This window comes from Rhamphochromis longiceps, linkage group LG14, assembly GCF_057381845.1.
Source record: "Rhamphochromis longiceps isolate RC_006_pf linkage group LG14, R_longiceps_female_GT1.1, whole genome shotgun sequence".
Taxonomy (NCBI): domain Eukaryota; kingdom Metazoa; phylum Chordata; class Actinopteri; order Cichliformes; family Cichlidae; genus Rhamphochromis; species Rhamphochromis longiceps.
The window spans coordinates 23,415,938-23,434,667 of NC_140570.1; the positions used below are offsets into that span (position 1 = coordinate 23,415,938).

Genomic DNA, 18,730 nt, shown 5'->3' on the forward strand with positions numbered 1-18,730 from the left:
TGTCAAGCAGAGAAACCCTAAAAGCTGCCATAACAGTCAATTAGTCTGTAGTGAATAGGGTCATGTTGGCAACTTACAATCTGTTTCTGATAATACAGCAATTAACCACTACAAATCATCAAAAATCAAACATCTGTCTTATAAGACAGATATGTGGCACAACATATGTCTTATCTTAATTTATTTAATATTCATGTTTGGTGTCCCTGTAATGGGATAATATTGCATTACCCACCCCATACTTTCTATCCAGATGGAAACTGCCTCTTGGGAGAAACCAGTGTTGTGGAAGTTTTCCACAACCCCCTATGCACATGGCACAAGGGATCAATGGCTATGACTTCAGTCACAGGTCCTCCATCCAGTGGAGTACACTGTAGAACAAAGTGGTAGACATCTCTCTTCTTTCCCATCATCAAAACACCAGATGAGGACTATCTCTAGGAAGAATGGTTCCATCCATCCAGCAGGGGTTTGTAAATACAAAGAGACCCCCCAAAAGACAGCTTTTACTGGTTTTTCCAGAAGCTAAACATCCACAGCAGGCCTGTGATTTGTTGTCAATACAATTTATATTTCAAGAATATTTTAAAGTGGTTCGTCTGTTATTCTCCAAATTGTTTTAATTGGATGATTCCTGTCTTCACCCTGAAGCGGCCAATTATACTGACAAAAAGGACTTGATGTCCTAACTGCGAAGTTACAAAAGAAGGGTACACTGGCTCCTCTGTGTTACTTTATTCAGATCAAGATACAGTAGTACAGCATCCCAATTTAGAAGAGAATTCAAAACAAAAATAAAAGCGCAGTCTTCGTGATACAGGACAATCAACAATCAAGGTTTATTCAACAACAAAATGAGGAAGGCGGGAGGGGAGAAGAGAGAAGGGAATGGCATAAGGAGTTCAGGGAAAGACAAAAGTTCCTTTTATCAGCACAGACGATACATTTATTCAATCCGCCCATAACCACCCCAGCTCCCACCCCGTAATAAAACATTATGCAGCCTTACGTACACATGCTCCCTGCTCCCCTTCCCACTTTCTTTCAAAGCATGCACTTGTTCTCCATTGTGTAGAGGTTTTTAAGCAACGATTAAAAGTGATGGCCCTTAACGTTTATTGAAAGGCTTTTAAACCTCCTGTTCAGTGGGGAGGGGAGGAGGGAGGGGGCACCCAAGCATGGATTTAAGGAAAAAATTGATCGGCTCTAGAGCGCATGGACTGCTGTGGTTGTGCACTAGCCCCCATAGCTGTAGTCAATTAAGTTGTACGATCCCATTACCGTCAAGACTAATAGTGTCGCTTCCAGAAAACAATGCTGTCTTTTTACACAACATGGCAGACGAAACCGGTTTACCGGCATATTAAAAGAAAACACAGCTGCTTTCTAAAGTCATTGGCACAAAGATTAAGAGTAATGCCGACAATATACTACAGAACATTACGTCCCATCTTTCCACACATACCAAAAATTACTAATCTGGATGTGGGACAGTTATGAGCAACAATTTACAACTGATCTGGCCCCTCTCCATTACTGACCAACTCAGAGCACAGCAGTCTGGTGGATGAGGAATTACACAGGACATCATTTCTTTAAAACCTTGTAGATTCTAATTCTGTGAAGGATTTCAGAGGCGAGGGGTTTGATTTGGTGACAAAAACAAAAAACATATTTCATAACACCTTGAAAGACCTTTCAATTTCTACTTCTCTGTAGAGCTGCATCTCTGGGAAAAGGGGGCTGTTTCAAGATGAAGCTCAGGGAAAAAAAATTAACAGCTTGTTGCACCATCTGCTGCTAAAAGTTTTCATCTAACACTGGGAGAAAAAGTGCTGCAGCACAAAGAGTTAGCACAGTCCTAGGTAGCTAACAGAGACGTGGTACGGTGTGACGACTGCAGCTCAAGTACAACAGCGGCCAAGGGCGTAAAAAGGGAGGAATGTGAGGGGGGTACTGGTTAGCAATGACTAGCGAGTACAGTAGCACATGCATGCACCACTTATTTCAGTTTCATCAACACTTTGCCTTTGTAGAAGCACCCATTTACAGCAAAGCGAAAGGTTAACAAATAAGCCTGTGCGCTATACCTGGACATGGACACCCATTGGACAGTAAAAAAAAGGAATAAACATAGGGAAAAAGAAACAAAAAATAAAACTGTTGACAGCTTTCTCTATACATTAACCAGTTGATCCTGAACATCAATAAATATCTTGTAAAAGTGTTGCCTTGACTCAGGTGGGTATCTGGTTAACCCATGTCGGGCTGGCCGGTTATGCTAGCGCCAGAACTGTGTACGAAAGAGAAGATAATTGCAATTTTAGTCATTTTTAAATATATTTCAAATATAACTCAATCTGTTAAATGGTTTTAATACCCAGTGATAGGAAAGCTTACCACTAATGGCCTCCTGGGCAAAGTATTTAACATCCATGTCTGTGTCTGAAGCCAGCTTCTCCAGCACTGGCTTCACTTCTGTTTGAAGGGCACTGCAAGGGACAAAGTGAGGACGACATTTATTAGACTCAAAGCTCGTTCTGGATTTCAGACTTTAGTCAGTTTTCCCCCTCCACTGTGCAGAGAAAGCACAGAGTGCTCAAATTCCAGACAACATACTTGCTGTCGAGGATAGGGCCAATCTTCTGAAGGGATTTCGCCACATTGAAGCGGACGTTGGCCACTTGGTCATTGGACATCTTGAGGACCACAGGCAGCATCTGCTTAGTGGTGATCTCCTGGCCACATGCCTTTGACAAAGCCTGAGACAGAATGCAGGAGTTACCAAGATGACAAAATCTACATGTAAGTGATTTATTTTTTAAGAAGCTCATACACTTCTTTCCTAATAGTGACTGCTGCCTTCGTTTACCTCAAGTGAAGAAGGTAGGTGATCCAGATAAGTATACTTGGGTCATATTTTAGTCCAGAGCTTAGCTTGCTCTGTTAAAGTTACTGCATTTATATTAATAAAACAAACCCTTAATTCCTAAACTAGGCTTTTCCCATGTGCAGTGCAATAAAGTGGATCTGCATTATTGAATCTAGCTTCAATACTGTGAGTCTGAAACCTTTAAGGCATAACAGGTATTAAAAGAGTGCCAAAGAAAAGTTATGTTGAGGCGCTTTGTAACAGAAGGCAAAGCTGCCACAACAAAACAGACACCTCACGGTCTAACGATCCACTTCGAGAAAGCACTTGGCGACAGCTGGTAGTATAAGAAAAACAACTAATCTCTGCTTTTTATTAGAGAGACTAGAGTCATTTTAGATGGATCAGTACAGAAAATAAGCCCCTCAAACAAACTCCAAAGGCCATCATGTGCATATAGAATAAAGATCTGTCGACTCACATTGATGCAGAACAGAGTGGTCATCCTGTGGAGGTAATTGGGATCGTTGGCCATACCCAGCACTTTGGGCACGATGGTGTTCTGGGCCCACTCTGCTCCAAACTTCTCCACGAGCTTCATTAGGTTACAGGTCGCTGCCTCACGGATGGCATACACTAGAAAAAACACACAACAGCATTCTGTGTGAAAGGTCTGCGTGTGCCATGTCTCCCTTTCCAGGTCTCTGTGAATGAGCTTGATGGGCTCTTTCCAAATCTGCTTTGCTTGCTAAAATCCTCCAAGATTACACTCTTCATTTTGCTTGCTGTTTGCAATCCACAATTTTAAAATCTTGCTTGTCATTATAGTAATTTTGCTCCTCATATCTATTTCGTTTGCGTGTCCTGAAATAAGACAAACTCTTATTTTTTATTTATTTATTTTATTTATTTATTTTTTATTACAAACAAGTGTCTAAAGGCCTTTACACAGCAGATATATAAAACCCATGCTTCAAAAAACACTTTTCTGAGTCATCTATTCTTAATGCAGCAGTTTATAGTTTGCAGCATTAATATTTTCAAATGAAGCTCGAAAAAACTCTTGGAGCAAAGCATGACATTCTGTCTGCTGCCTCTTTCTTGTGACAACTGGATGAACCCAGAATCTCAGTTTCTTCCATTTCCTGTTTAGAAACATCAGGACCAGCTCATCACTTCTTGATGTCAACTTAATTTTTGTCCACAGCGCATTTCTGGAGGACAAGTTTTCTGCAAAAACACACATGTGAGGTGTGTAATGGCCTCAACACTTTGCTAACATACTGCTTGTTTTACACCTCTTTAACAGACAGAGCGGCTGTGCTGGGATCACAGTGTGGCCCTGTGCTTACACAGGACACATTCAGGTTCAACAATGAGTGTGGGTCAACACACGCTTCAGGTTATATATATATAAACATCCATGTAGTGTGACAAAATATGCCATACACACAGTTGTACCGATTTCAGTGGGAGTGAGTGCGTCTATTGGTGTGTGAGATGGCCGACTTAAAAAGGTGACTGAAATTCTCTCTGGGCACTGGTATAAACTGCAGAGCCCCGAGGCAAACAAGACTCATCATACTGAACCAATTTGGTCAAGGGAACAGCAAGAGCAGTTTGCTTGCGAACATCTTCGAGCTGGACAATAAAAATCAGGGCGATAATTGCACGCACACACAAGCCAGAAAAACACGCCCTCAAAACACATTATTATGTGATGACTAACTTACTATAATTGTATCAATTCTCTTTTGGTTATATCTCATCTGGACAGTCATCCTTTTTAAGGCCAGAGGGTTACTCAGCCAACACATACAGATCATTGTCTTCTTTGTGACAACTTAGATCTTTGTTACTGAAGGAGCCTTCTTTTGATTTATCCATCTCATTACATATTTTAAGTATGTAGCCAGGAAATGTAAATACAGCTGCCAATCTTGTTATAAATACACCCAAGAGCATTTCTGCAGTTGCATTGTTGGGCAACGGTTATCCTACACTGGTTGTGAAGAGAATCTTCATGTCTCACAATATCCATGAAGATTTGTTTACATGCGTGTCCATCAGTGAAGTCTGACATACGTTTTAAAGTTACTGTAATGAAAGTACAAAATGTCCCATCTATTGTTTTACCCCTGATTTTACCCCATTGTTAGGATATATGCAGTATCTACATCCATTCAACAAAAATTACAGATTTTATTTATCAGCATTATTTGCTGTAGCAATTATGACGCTACAGCTTTCACCTCAAATAGAATTTAGAGCAATAAAGCGACAAATAGAAGAACTCACTGTTAGAAATTAGACTAATGGTATTTGTATGCTGTGTGACAAAAAAAGAAGAGGAAAATACACAAATAATTTTCTCTGTAATTAAGCCAGTGAGGGAAAGATTCTGGGCTGATTCCTGTGCTCCCGTCTTTCTCTGAAGGGCTTACGTAAGTGTGGCACAGCCCTAACCCTAGCCCCACACACACACACACACACACACACATATAGAGAAACTCACACCAGCAGCATTCCAATGATGTAACCCAGCTGGCCCTTTGTCCTCAACAGAGAGCGTGTCTCTCTCTAATTGGAAAACTCAATGTCAAAAGAACACTACATACACAGGGAAAACTTAATGCATACCACAAATATTCTAGGTTATAAATACAGTTGGGTGTGTTGTGAAGTTCTAAGGATAAACAGCTCTTTCAGCGTTTGAATAAGGATGATTGTTTCGCAGAACCGTTTAAAACTACCGGGAAGAGAAAGACCCCAGGGCAAACATGCACAGATAAACACACACAGACTCGCTCAGTGACCCAACAGGGATTTTAAAGTCCATTAACAACAGTATAAATCCAAAGCTAGAACTGCAGGCTGTTGTATAGAAAAACAAGGTTAACTGACGTAACAAAATATGAAAGAGTGGCTGAACTGTTCTATGGGGATGCAAACAGCGAAGGGTGACAGCATCGCGTGGACAGAGTAAAATGCTGCTAGAGCTAGGAGGGTCTGAGGGCAGGCTCTCCTGAGAGCAAATTTTCAGAGAAATTCTCTTTACAGGCTTTCTGTGTGTTACATAAAACACAATGTGAATCAATAACAGTGAGAGATAAATACATCAACAAGACATGTTTAAAAAAATATATACTGGAAATAACGGTATACAATTATCCATCAGGATAAAATTATTAGAAGTTTCCAACAGGACCCCGTTTACCTCATTTATGTGTATTTGCTTCAATTTCCAGTCAGTGCAAGTCTTTGTGCCGACAACTGTTTTCACTCAAGGTTCTAGATTCTCTTTTTCTTTGTTTTCTGTTTCACTGAAAATGTGTGCAGCTACTCCCTCAAAGCAGAGTGAATGGAGAAGATGGGTTAAGATAACGTTTCTTAAATTGACTGAAACTTGCTACGTGACTGAATGCAATGAAAGACGAGCCCCTTAACTGTGCAGAAAAACCAATAGAAGAACTGCTGTGATTAACACAACGTAGCAACTCGAGATCACCCAAGATCTGCACAAATGTAGATGACTCCTTCATGTGTCAAAATGGAAATGAGAGGGTCCATATACAGTTCTATTGTGACACAAGATCTGACAACTTCTCAAACACCATTGTACTAGATGATTTAGTTCTTTGCTGATTACAGCTGTACTACGCTACAGATGAAGAGTCTCCAATGGTATGTATAAAACAAAACACCTCCATCTCACCCCTTCTTTACCCTGAAACTTCTTCACTTCCACCCTCTAAGCTTATTAGTCTCTTCTCTCCAACAGTCTCTCTGACCTGGTCATAAAATAGTATCAGACTGGTAAGAGGACCTCTCTAAACTGCGTGCAAAGTTCAGTCAGAGAAATTAAAGAGAGAATCAAAATACAACTGTGTGGATATGTAATGGTGAAAATTCATAAAGGAATAAGCAGTTCCTACTTATGTTTAAAAAAACGAAACAAAAAAAGCTAGTGTATGATGAAGGTATCAGAGTGCTACCGAGCACTGACAGCCAAAGTAAATAAAATGCCATTGGGAAGAGGCGAGAGAATTAGGGGCATTGCCACAGTAAGTGCAACCCTCCTGCAGCGAAAACTAGAAAACGAGGACAATTTTCAGGCTAAGATTTGTATTCATAGGCTAAAGGGGGTGTTGCAAAGAAAGCTGCCCATTTAAGCATCTGTTTAAGCAGCGTCTCATAAGTTCGCCAAGTTGGCAACAATGAGGTGAACTGAAGTGTGAAGATCACTGCTGTGAGTGAGAAGGGTGTCAGGCACCAAAGCTGACTGTATGCATTTACATGTAAATAATATGAACAAATATCCAAATCCCAAAATTGAAAACCAAATACCTCCCCAACAAACAAATATGCAAACAGTCAAATACTCAGCTCCACCTTAAGACCAAACAGATAAAGTATTGTCCTATGACGATGATAGTACATCAAATTGACAAACTTTGAAACCCATAACAGCACCTTACCATGGTCAATAAGCCAGGCCATACAAAGGGTATTGAGCTTCTCATCAAAGAACTCGACTCCCTGCAGGAAAAAGGATAAAATATAATCACAACAATTTCCTGGTTATCTACAGTCAAATCGGGCCTGATAGCATTTTAGCTAATGTTGGTGTTTTTACACATGGTGTTAATTAAGGATGACATTTAAAACATGTTATATGGCTTGCAGCTGTCTTTCCTAGACTCCACGACTCACCAGCTGTCCTGCCAGCAAGGGCATGTACTCTATGATGGCAAGGCGAACCCTCCACTTTGCATCTTCTGCCAACTCCACAATGGCCGGCAGCAGTGACTGAGAGAGCTGTCGTATGCCAATCACCTCGTTCACACAGTCAAGGTTGGAGATGATGTTCAGACGCACCTCAGGGCACTAAAACAGACGAATTACGAGAGATAGGTTAAGGTCATGCCAGCCTACTGTCATCAAATTCTGATTCATTTCAAACCCGATATAATCGAAAATGTAAAACTTCTTAACCTACATATTTTACACTTCAGAAGAAGAAGAAAAAAAGACCAATCACATATTATGTATCCAACTATGCTAACCCCATCAAAAAAGACCAGACTGCCAAGAGGTTATGTCTTACAAATCGGAACCAATGTTTATTATAAAGAGCCTGAAATTAGGGCTTGCGTTTGTTCAGCTTTGAACAGGATATTAACTGGAACAGCAAAAGTACACAGCTAAACTTTTTAAATCAACATACTTTAAACTCCAGAAACCACAAATTGAAGAATGATTTGACACATTCAGTCACACTAACTTAAGCTGAGACAGAGCAGTAGCTGAACAAGTCACAGAAACTATCTGAAATCTGTACAGTGTCTCCCTTTCCTCAGATAAATGTACTTTGATTTGAAATTTGCAAGTCAAAGCTGTCAGTTTAGACATTAATCTAATTAGTCACTTAGTCTTGTGTTTGTGCCGTGAGGAAAATGGGCCGTCTTTAAATAGGACTAGAGGAAGAGAGTTGAGGAACTTAAAGCATAAGCCGTCCAAAACACTGATACACGTTTGTCGCCGACCTGCCAAACTGATATCAATATTCACTAATGTAATGGGACTATGTATTAATGTGGGAAGATGTGAGTGAGCTATTCTTCAACATGAACCTAACACACTTAGAGGAACAATGTAAATCAATATTCAGGAGCTAAAACACATTAACCTAACACAGAATCAGGACTGCTCTACAATTTGATTCTTGCAGCAGCTTCTTTGAAAAATGATTACAAAAGTAATACTGACAGTTGCAAAAATAACTCTGATGTTAGACACACAACCCTACCTCCTTTAATCAGCAAATATCCACAATTATTCCTTATTACTGAAAATACAATCAGAATGCATCAAGCAGTAACCCATTTGGCTAAGCTGTGTCTGACTTAATTATGCTTTCCTCAAGACAGCAGCCAATCAGTCTTCCAATTGTAAGGTCTCAGTTAGGCTGCCAACTGCATGAATCATCCTCCTACCCAGCCAGGTGGCAGCCAGGTACATCTGGTGGCTGCAGCTAAGTGGCTTTGCTGTCTAAGACATGCTGATCAAAGAAGGCCAAAGAACTTGGTCAAATTGGGCTGCCTTGTAAGCAGCTTTTGTTTACAGTGGTACCAAACTACAACTGTGCCTTGTGGATTTCCAAAGCCAGCTGTCTAATATAAAGAAACCACAATTAAAAATCTGCATTTCCTTTACCTCGTCCTTGAGCTGAGCCAGAAATAGAGGCAGTAAGTGCTCTATTGTGTTGTCCTTGCCCAGGATGGTTGAAAGTCCCATAATGACTGAGGCCAGAGCCGATTTCACATGCTGGTTGGTGTCTGAAACAAGTTCCTAATGGAGGACGGGAAACACAGGAGACAGAGAGATCAGCCCAAACAAATAGTTAACACAAAGTATGTAAATAAACATCAAGACCACTGCAATGGCTCATATTTGCAACGCAGCACACAAGGAGCCTATAATCGACCTGTGTGTAAATACATGGTAAAGTGAACTTAATACTAGTGAGGATTACAGTCATTGCATCTAACAACTGTGCGTGGAAACTTAAAATGTGATGTAGACAGAAACAGAAATGGGTGTACATAAACAAGCAAAGAAATCGCTTGTTATCTAAATGCTCATGTTTACTTGTGTTTTCAAACCAGTATTACATGGAAGCCTCTAATGAACTATAAAACCTTTGAAAAATTATTTTCCCTTCCCAGAACATATATCAGCACACCAGGCATTTCAATCTACCAATTAAATCAACTCTGCAGTGGGAGTGATGGTATGTGTGTGCCAAGTGCCCGTGCTATGACGTTTATTACATTTTTCCAGGGAAGTGTGTTTGTTGCTACCTGGATGGCTTTTCCCACTGCTGTATGTATGTTTACAGGACAAACACAGACTTCTTATGACAGTCATGCAGCTTGCTCTCTTTCAAACACACACCAAAAAAAAAAAAAAAAAAAAGTACAGTTCCAGGAATTCCACTGTGAGGCTACCTGTATTTCCACTACCCTTACTGACACTATAGTTCGTTACAACACAATAGTGCCACCTGCTGCTTAAAACTTGAACAACACTGGCATGTATAGTCTATAAAACATAACCACAAAACAGGCCTTGACATCAATTTAAAGGAATTCAGAGATTTGCTTCCAAACAGACTAAATAAATAAATGATAACATGGTTTTAAAAAAGTGCGATAAATGAGAAAAACCTGAATTATTTATTACTAGATTAATTTTTCTCAATCTCTTATATTCTCTAGAATATAAGAGATATGGATGCCACCTTTTCAACATCATGACTTCATGACAGTGTAACCATTATCTGCCCCAAACACTACATTATAAGATGCAGAGCTCATAATTAGATTCTCCTGCTATTCTTACAGGCTACGGATTAACTGTTAACTATGTCTTTGTCTGAGAAATGGATCTTCCCTGCAAAAACAGCCCGGTGCTCTTATTCAAAATTCTTAGGTTTACACAAACAAACATTTTACTTTTTGTGAAGGTGATGGCAGACTAAGGGTCACCAACCAAATATGTCTGCTCAGTGAACACTTTATACAAAATAGTCTCCTTTTCCCCTCCCTCCACAGGAGACAACTAAGATTCAAGGATTATCCACACTTTAAAATCTGTCAGCAATGGCATTGGTCAACCCCCCCCCCCACCACCACCACCACCACCAAAATAAATAAACACATATGCATTCAAAAGTGCTTTAAAGGAACAATAAAAATATAAGCTTTTATTTGTTTTTCTTGCTTTACCAGTGAACACAAAACTTTTGTCTTACTGACAAGAAATATCACACTGCAGCTGACAGAAAAGTTTATTTATTTTTACCTTGACGCAAGGCAAGATGTGAGTCATGATGATCTGCTCACGATTGTCCTCTGGAAGGTTCTCGCAGAATTCTGACAAAGGGAAAAATACATCATCAAAATATAGAAAGCAGTGGTCAAGAGGCTGAATCAAGTTCGGCCAGTGCGATTCATTTCAAGAAAATCTCCTACCTTTGACTTTGTTGGCTGCAGCCGCACGGACCTCAGCTTCACAGTCCTTCAGAAGATTCTGGAAAGCTGGGACCAGGTCGTTCTTTGTGATCTCTGGGCCCACTGCTTTCTGGAGCTACATTCAGACAGAAATCAATTAATCTCCATTTACTAAGTAAGCATGTGACACAATTCCCAGTGTCTTCCAGTAAAAAGGTCACTGGAAGATACTGGGAGGTTTTAATGTGGCTAAAAGTTCACATTGTGATATTATGAGCAAACAACCTGACTCAAAATTCTCAACACTGATAGTTAAGAGGTTTCAATGAATATTAGGATGGAAATAAACTTTACGATTTCTATGTATAAAACAGATTTTTTTAATGTACGTGCCATGGCCTGGGTCTATCACCTGGCACCTTATCCTCTTAATTTTGCTGACCCTGTATAGCCGTGTATTGCATGGATGCATGTCAAAGCTGCAGTCTTGCTAAATCTTCGGCTTAACTGGAAACTGACTTTTTAAAATGTACAATACTTAAATCTTTTCTGCTGCTACTTATAATCTGACAGGTAAAACTCAAAATAGCCTCTGAAATAGGGCTGTTCAAGCTAATAAATATTTACTATGCATTTTTCCTTATATCACAACTGTTTTATTGCCAATAAAAACACATGTTTTTTATTTGCTCTAGAACTTACTAAACACATCAAAAACATGGTGTTATTGTAATGAAAATGCAAAGCTAAGCTCCAAATATTACAAATCTTAATTAAAGCCCACTGGTAAAAGATTTTAATTACCTACTAGTAATGTTTGTGGGCTTATTTAAACTTGTGTCACCTTCATAATAAAGCTCAATCGAGTTTTGCAGCTGCATAGATTCTTTTGATCAAAAATGGCTCAATGACCTAGCTGAATGCATGTGATTAGTTGTGCCCACAGCAGCATGGCAACAAAGAACTTTAATTCAGCTCAAGTCTAAGAGAGCCACCTTTAAATCTCTCCATTCTGTTTTTGCTCTTAGTATTTTTTCTGAAAGTTTTAACAGGAAGTTAAGATTTAATCTCAGCTACTTGTTTGAGGATGTTGGGTTTGTTAATCATTATTATTCCAATGACACCTTTGCTCAGTAAATATGCAGCACAAATGTTTGGACAGGGGTGGTTTATTTAATGATGTGATGTCAAACACTTCTTTGAAAGCACTACATGTGTCTAAACTAAGATTACTAACAAGTATCAAAGAAATACAGCAGATTAACATTGAAATGTATGAACCTTTTACTGTTGTTGGTTTTATATCCAGTAAAAGAAAAACAGTCAACTCCGCTTCAGAATTACTCTATATCAAAAAAGTACCCTATTTAAAGTTGGTTTTAAACAGAATTTCCAAAATGTTAATTCTACATTTAAATCAAAGAAGTTGTTTTTCAGTTTACCTCAGAGAACTTGTCAGCAACCATGTAACGGACCCTCCAGGACTTATCTTCTGCAGCCTGACGTAGGGTTGGCATCACCAGGGTCTCCAGATCCTCCTGAGGCAGCAGAGTGGCAATACTGACACAAGCCTCCACTGCAAGCAGCCGCACTGAGTCCTGATGAAGAAAGATGGGATCAGTTTGGCCTCCCAACAGGCAACGACACCAAGAATTGACTACCCAAAATAAGAACACTGCAGTTCAATGGATTTTTTTTTTTTTTTTTTTTTTTTTTTGGATGGATGTTCATACCTGCTCATCAGAGGCCAGGGCAGTGAAAAGGGAAATTATGTCACTTTTTACATACTCCAGCTCCAAGACTTTGGCAAATTCCCCCAGTTTGGATGCTGCAGCACGACGCACCATAGGAGTGTCATCTGAGCACAAGGTGCGAAAATGCCTAGAAATAACAACAAACATCAAATGAAACCTTGTTAGAAGACTAAAACAACCACCAAGTGACTCATTACAAGCAAATAAGTTAAGAAAAAAGGATTTGGAGGAATTTAAAAATCTCTCCACTTTTCAAGAAGCCACTTACTGGCGAATCTCAGCCTTGACGGTGCTGGAAACACGAGGATAACAGACGCTAAAGAGGCCACAGGCAGATGTGCGAGAAGTGAACCAGTCACCACTGGCCAACCGCTTCACCAAAGGCTCAAAGTGGACCTCCAGGTCAACTGGAGAGTGCTCCTGAGAGATCTTTCGCAGGGACTCCACAGCTTTGTCTCTGACTACTGTCTCTTCCACTGTAGCTAGGCTCTCCAGAGGAGGCTAAACATCAAGAAGAAATAAGTGGAGATCAACTTAATCCACACTGATGATGGAAAAGCATCACAAATAAACATCTCACAAAAACTCTATATAGCAAATATGATACAATAGGCATTAAGGGGTTACTCACAATGAATCTCTAGATGCTACATAAATACTAACAAATGACTGGCTGCATAGGATTGCTTACAGTCTGAATTTAGAAAATGTACCTTTCAACAAACTGAAAATTTATACATGGTTGTGATAAAACAATTGTATAGAATATGATGTACTGCTAATTCCAAATTTAAAAATCTCTTTACAACAAACAAAGAAAAGTTAGGAAAATCATCAAATCTTAAGAGCTGAAATGTCAGTCGATTACTTTTATTTTTGTCGTCACAAACATGATCATCTTTGATCCTAAGTCCACAGGTCAGTCCTATGGTGAAACTGTTGAGCTGAGGGACTGATGTAATTGTGTCAACAGTTTGTTATTACTAGTCTAAATCCAGTAAATGAACTATGTGTGGGTTAAGATGTGTTTAGATACTACCCTTTGTGTCTTAGTGCAACCTAATATAACCTGACTTTAACATTAGCATTTGGCCCACTCTTGAAAAATACGTTGATGCAAAGTTCATGTGTAGTAAATTGACTTTTACATAAACTAGCTAATTCTAAGGAAATGTCAATACAGATTTAATATAATGGGGAATGCATCTCCTTGCAAGCATGTGTTTACAAAAAAAATCTGAAGCTTGTAGACTTACCAGAAGACAGTGGACATACTCTGGACCTCCCACCAGCATAGTGAAATTGCCAAGCTGTTCAGCCAATGCCAAAAGCACCTCATCTTCATCATAGATGGTGTCTGAGGGTGAGAGAAGGACTGTAAATCTACATGTGGATTACTGGCAGCCTCAGCAACTACAAGGCCCAGTTTTAAGTGCAACACATTCAGCGCTTTAATATAAAACTGCTTTTATTACCTGTGAGGAAAGGGAGGAGTTCAGTTCGGGTCCTCTCTACACCCAGGGCCAGCGCAATAGTGGACAGCTTCTTGATGCTGTTCAGACGCAACTGGAAGAAAAATGGAAAATTAGTGATGGATTCAGAAACCCTGAGCCAATAACAAAATAAATAAATAAATACAACCCTATAATTCATACTGTTAACCCAAGAACGCGTATTAGTGTTATCATCTGGTTTAAAATTGCGTCACAAGTTGCTAACTAAAGCGACCCAGCGTTTCAAATTGCTTGCTAGAAGGCAAAGCTTTCCACTGACTGATAGGAATAAATTGCGTGATCAGCCGTGATCTATACCCACTGCGGCCTCAAACGCCCCGCTGTTGTGATTCCTTAGTTGAACGCTCATTCGGCTAGCTTGGCTAGACATTAGCTAGCAGCTAAATGAATGACCTAGTTTGTCAATCTTCGTGATAATATATTAAAATGTACATCTGCGTAAAAACCAACTCAAAGAGCGGTATATTACTGTCGACAACAAACTAGACTAGCCGGGTAGGGTGGGCCCGGCAGAAAATTCCTGATAGGCCCAGACCGAGAACGTTACTTAGCATATTTGCTAGATAGCTAGCTAACAATCTGACGACTAAGAAATTATGCCAAACGCTTTGATCTTTAATATAAAAAAAACAATAATATTAAAATCAGGGTTCCTACCTGAACGTCCTCATTTCGCAGTTCATCAATGAGAACGGCGATAGGATAAAGAGAATCGTCTCCATCAGCTCCTGCCATTTTGGATACTGTTGCAGTTACCGAATGGCGCTGCGGTGCTACACTACGGGGTTTCTGCCAGAAAGCAGCAGCTGCAGGGCCCTCCCCTTCTCGGAGCTTGCTTCTTCTTCTACCTTTGGCGACTTTCAAACCAGCCTAGATGTGTTTTATTGCCACCTACTGGACTGGAGAATATTACAATAAACTAGGGTTTTGTTTATTTTTTAGCTCAATCAGTCTCTCTTTCTTCCCCTTAAAGACCTCTTTCTTCTTCTTTAAACTGCTTATTTAGGAGGCGGATCACCTGCCTCCATATCACCCTATCCTCAGCATCTCTCATCATTACATCCATGAATCTCTGAGGAATTCCTTATCTGTTCCTGCTTTGCAAAGCCTGTAATTTTTTTTAAAGTCATTCATACAATCACTGGTACAGAAAATACATTAAATATCGCAAAATAAAAATTTTATTTTTATGTAAATGAAAAAGAACCACGGAAAACAAACTAAAGTATTATTACAATTAATAAAAACAGTATCTCTGGGAATGAATAAGGTTGTACATGTAGTTCAAAATAATCAAGACTGTACAAAAGAGTATTAGGGCCACAGAAGGTAGAAAAAAACTAAGGGACAACAAATTTTTTACATTAAAGTGGCAAATTGACACACAAAAGCTATCACCTAACCTAAACGAGTCTGTTATTTTCTTCTGAATGGACCCATTTCATTACAAGGTCTCTTCAAAGTCTGGAAGTTTATAATGTGGTGACTCTGTGCTAAAATCAGCATTTGTTTGTTGCTTAATCCAATTAAAATGTATAATATAAGGTTTAACATAGAAGATTTTGAGGAGTGTTTTGTTGTTTTTTAAATTTATTTTATACCCGTCCCTTCCCTCTTCCTTCAGTGACCCTCTTAAGAATTACTTTTATTTTGAAAATTATAGAACCGGATATTTTCCCGGATATTCTAGTCACAGCAGAACAAGATGGCGTCTCAGCAGCCGCAACCAGGAGGGTCGATGTCTCAGGCCGGATTACAACAACAGTCTGCTTCAATGCAGCAACAACAGCAGCAGCAACAACAACAGCAGCAGCAACAACAACAACAACAGCAGCAGCAACAACAACAGCAACTGAGTCAACAGCAAGACTTTGACCCAGTTCAGAGATTTAAGATGCTTATACCGCAGCTAAAGGAGAGTTTACAGGTAAGTGCTGCGCATGTAGCTGGCTGAAGATGCTAACCCTCACATACTGTTCGTTTTGACATTTAACAGCAGTAAAAAACAAAACAAATTTAATTATTTTAGCCTGAAATTTGATACCTTTCCCGAAAGTTTCCCAGTAAACATAAAAATATATTTTATAATTCGATACTGTTGCACAGGTGCTTCAAATTTTTGTACAATGACGTTAATCCCGATCTATTGAGGTGGATTTTAGATCCACCAGTGTGGTTCTACTTCAATTAAACTGTGATTTTAGTGAATATGGAAACCGTGAAACTGTACATCCCACCCCAATTGATGTGTATTTTTATTATTTTTATTGGACTCTTATGACGGAGGTCAAAGGGGACTTTCACATTACCATGGGAACTGCCTGCCTCCCAACATATTTGGCCGGGTCCTGTAAAGTCCTGTGTAAATGTGTAGTTAAACAGCCAATCAGTTCTGGAATTATCTTGACATTTTCCTTTGAATGAAATATATTTAAATCGTTTTGACAGTCATGTAAAACCTAAAAATATACTATCTTCCTGTGCTTTGAAACATTAATATGGATCATTAGTCACTAATTCACTATTATCCAAAATCTGTTGTAGACACTTAGGAAGGAATTCTTCGCCTGGCTCAATATTGATCTGAAACATACTGTGAAGGTGTAGAGTGTGAATAAAATTTACTTTACTTCTTTCCAATGCAGAATGTAATGAGAATCGCCTCCCTGAATTTGGCATATAACACGACAATTGACAACGGCATGTAAGTAGCGTCGTTTGTGGCAACCTCTGATCTGTATGTCTCTGTCAAGCAGCCTTCTGATTTATTTCTATGTCTGTCTTTTTTTTCCTTTTGTTTTAGAAAAACCAGTGACACTTCAGTGACACTTCAGCGCTTTGACAAAAGCCTGGAGGAGTTTTATGCCCTTTGCGATCAACTTGAGCTATGTTTGGTAAGATTCAAACAAACAAATAATCCATCATGGAGTAAAAACAGACATCCAGACACATTTATGTGTTGATTTTTGTGAGTGTTTTGTCATTTCTGTAAGAGATCATAACTGTACCCTAAAAACTAAATATGACTGTAAACCTTTTTTCTCACAAAACATTACAAATATTTAAATTGGGTGTAAACCAATCTCATTGTGATATGTTTTAATGACTTAAACAGATGAAAAAGAACTTAACTCAAGACTGACTATTAAAAAAAGCATTAAAATTAAAGAAGTTATCAGTCAAATCTAAAAGACCTTTTAGAATGTAACTCCCGCGATAAACGAGGGACCACTGCACTGTATCTACACTTAAGATTTCCTCCACAAACTGAATTTTTTCTTCTTCTCTGTGCAGCGACTAGCATATGAGTGCCTCTCACAGAGCATCGACAGTGCCAAACACTCACCCAACCTGGTCCCAACAGCCACCAAGCCAGACACCGTCCAGACAGAGTCCATGTCATATGCCCAGTACCTTGGCATGATCAAATCTCAGATCTCCTGTGCCAAAGATATCCACAACGCTTTGCTGGAGTGTTCTAAGAAGATTGCAGGAAAGGGACAGCCTCAAGGAATCATATAGATTTGGACTGATGGTTACAGCTCTTTATGCACCAGGTGTTTTGTAAAAGGTGACAGAATTGTAAAATATTTACTTCTCACTTTCATGCTACATTGGCCATGATGATGATTTATGTCAGCAGGTCAAAAGGTCATGTATATTTGGTGGAGCGTGAAGTTGTGTTTTTGCCACCACTTTGTAAATAATTCTGACAGACGTTATGTTGGAAGATGACCAGCAGGTGGCGGCAGAAGCGCAGGTGAAGTCTTTTATAACACGTTTGTATTCGCTAATAAAATCTTTCTACTTACCGGTATGTTTGCTGAAATTTTTCATGTTTCTTAAGGATGTGACTTTCAGATACCGTTCCTCTGCTGCAATTAGCTTTTTTAAGCTTGTCACTTCTTCTTTTGTCTCTCACTTATCCAGTTTCCTAATGTTTTGAAGGACAAGCTGGACCCAATGTAGAAATATGCAAGTTTTCTGCTAATATATCTTTGGGAATCACCTTGTTGGTGAAAAAAATAGTATTTAATGTCAACATAGGTTATTGTTGGGATTTTTCAATAAATTCAGCTAAAGAAATGTGAATAAATTGTGTTTTTATGACAGGCTGCAAATGAGTGTCTAAAAATAATATTTAAAATTGTTTTGCTCATTTGTCTGTGAAGGCTCAAACATGGTTCATCCCTTGAATATGGTGCCTTTATGCTTGAATAAGTCAGTATTAAGTGGCTTAACAAAAAAGCACTTCTAAAACAACGGTTCAGGCATAAGGACTGGACTGAAAATGACTGAAAAAGCAGCCAATGTACAGAGCTACAGAGTAAAGGTCTGAGCCATTAGAAGCAAAATATAATGAAATGAAAGGTGTTTCAAGACTTTTGCACAGCACTCTATATTTACATACCATCATGCTCTTTTGGCCCTTGTGCTGTGTATTCAGAGGGTGAATGAGGACTTTGATAACATGTCAGGTTTCTGCAGCTTCTTCCAATTGTATCTGAAGCTCTGGGATGTATGCAGTCTGATATAGAAACATGTGAGAGGCACGCTTGCAGCTGTGTAACA

At 39.2% G+C, this 18,730-nt stretch overlaps 2 protein-coding genes across 2 annotated transcripts; one reads left to right on the forward strand and one right to left on the reverse strand.

The window, feature by feature from the left end:
- Nucleotides 1–723: 723 nt before the first annotated feature.
- On the reverse strand, nt 724–14,975 carry ppp2r1bb (protein phosphatase 2, regulatory subunit A, beta b). The gene is made up of 15 exons (XM_085379490.1): nt 14,816–14,975; nt 14,120–14,210; nt 13,901–14,001; nt 12,913–13,145; nt 12,624–12,771; nt 12,333–12,488; nt 10,912–11,026; nt 10,742–10,812; nt 9,092–9,226; nt 7,589–7,762; nt 7,354–7,414; nt 3,357–3,511; nt 2,623–2,765; nt 2,404–2,495; nt 724–2,296 (listed from the first exon to the last, which is right to left on the reverse strand). The coding sequence occupies exons 1-15, from the start codon at nt 14,891–14,893 to the stop codon at nt 2,280–2,282; spliced, it is 1,770 nt and encodes a 589-aa protein (XP_085235616.1). The 5' UTR covers nt 14,894–14,975; the 3' UTR covers nt 724–2,279.
- An 865-nt stretch (nt 14,976–15,840) lies between these two features.
- Nucleotides 15,841–17,975, forward strand: med29 (mediator complex subunit 29). The gene is made up of 4 exons (XM_085379890.1): nt 15,841–16,085; nt 16,804–16,862; nt 16,962–17,052; nt 17,453–17,975. The coding sequence occupies exons 1-4, from the start codon at nt 15,864–15,866 to the stop codon at nt 17,678–17,680; spliced, it is 600 nt and encodes a 199-aa protein (XP_085236016.1). The 5' UTR covers nt 15,841–15,863; the 3' UTR covers nt 17,681–17,975.
- Nucleotides 17,976–18,730: the final 755 nt, after the last annotated feature.

Bases quoted from the DNA above. Each gene is read 5' to 3' on its own strand.
- ppp2r1bb (XM_085379490.1), bottom strand. From the start codon at position 14,893: ATGGCAGGAGCTGATGGAGACGATTCTCTTTATCCTATCGCCGTTCTC. The intron at 12,489-12,623 runs GTATGAACATCC...TTTCTTCATCAG, and splicing joins CCCTGGCCTCTGATGAGCAG to GACTCAGTGCGGCTGCTTGC. The intron at 2,766-3,356 runs GTGAGTCGACAG...ATTCTGTCTCAG, and splicing joins CCACTCTGTTCTGCATCAAT to GCTTTGTCAAAGGCATGTGG.
- med29 (XM_085379890.1), top strand. From the start codon at position 15,864: ATGGCGTCTCAGCAGCCGCAACCAGGAGGGTCGATGTCTCAGGCCGGA. The intron at 16,086-16,803 runs GTAAGTGCTGCG...TTTCCAATGCAG, and splicing joins AGCTAAAGGAGAGTTTACAG to AATGTAATGAGAATCGCCTC. The intron at 17,053-17,452 runs GTAAGATTCAAA...TTCTCTGTGCAG, and splicing joins ATCAACTTGAGCTATGTTTG to CGACTAGCATATGAGTGCCT.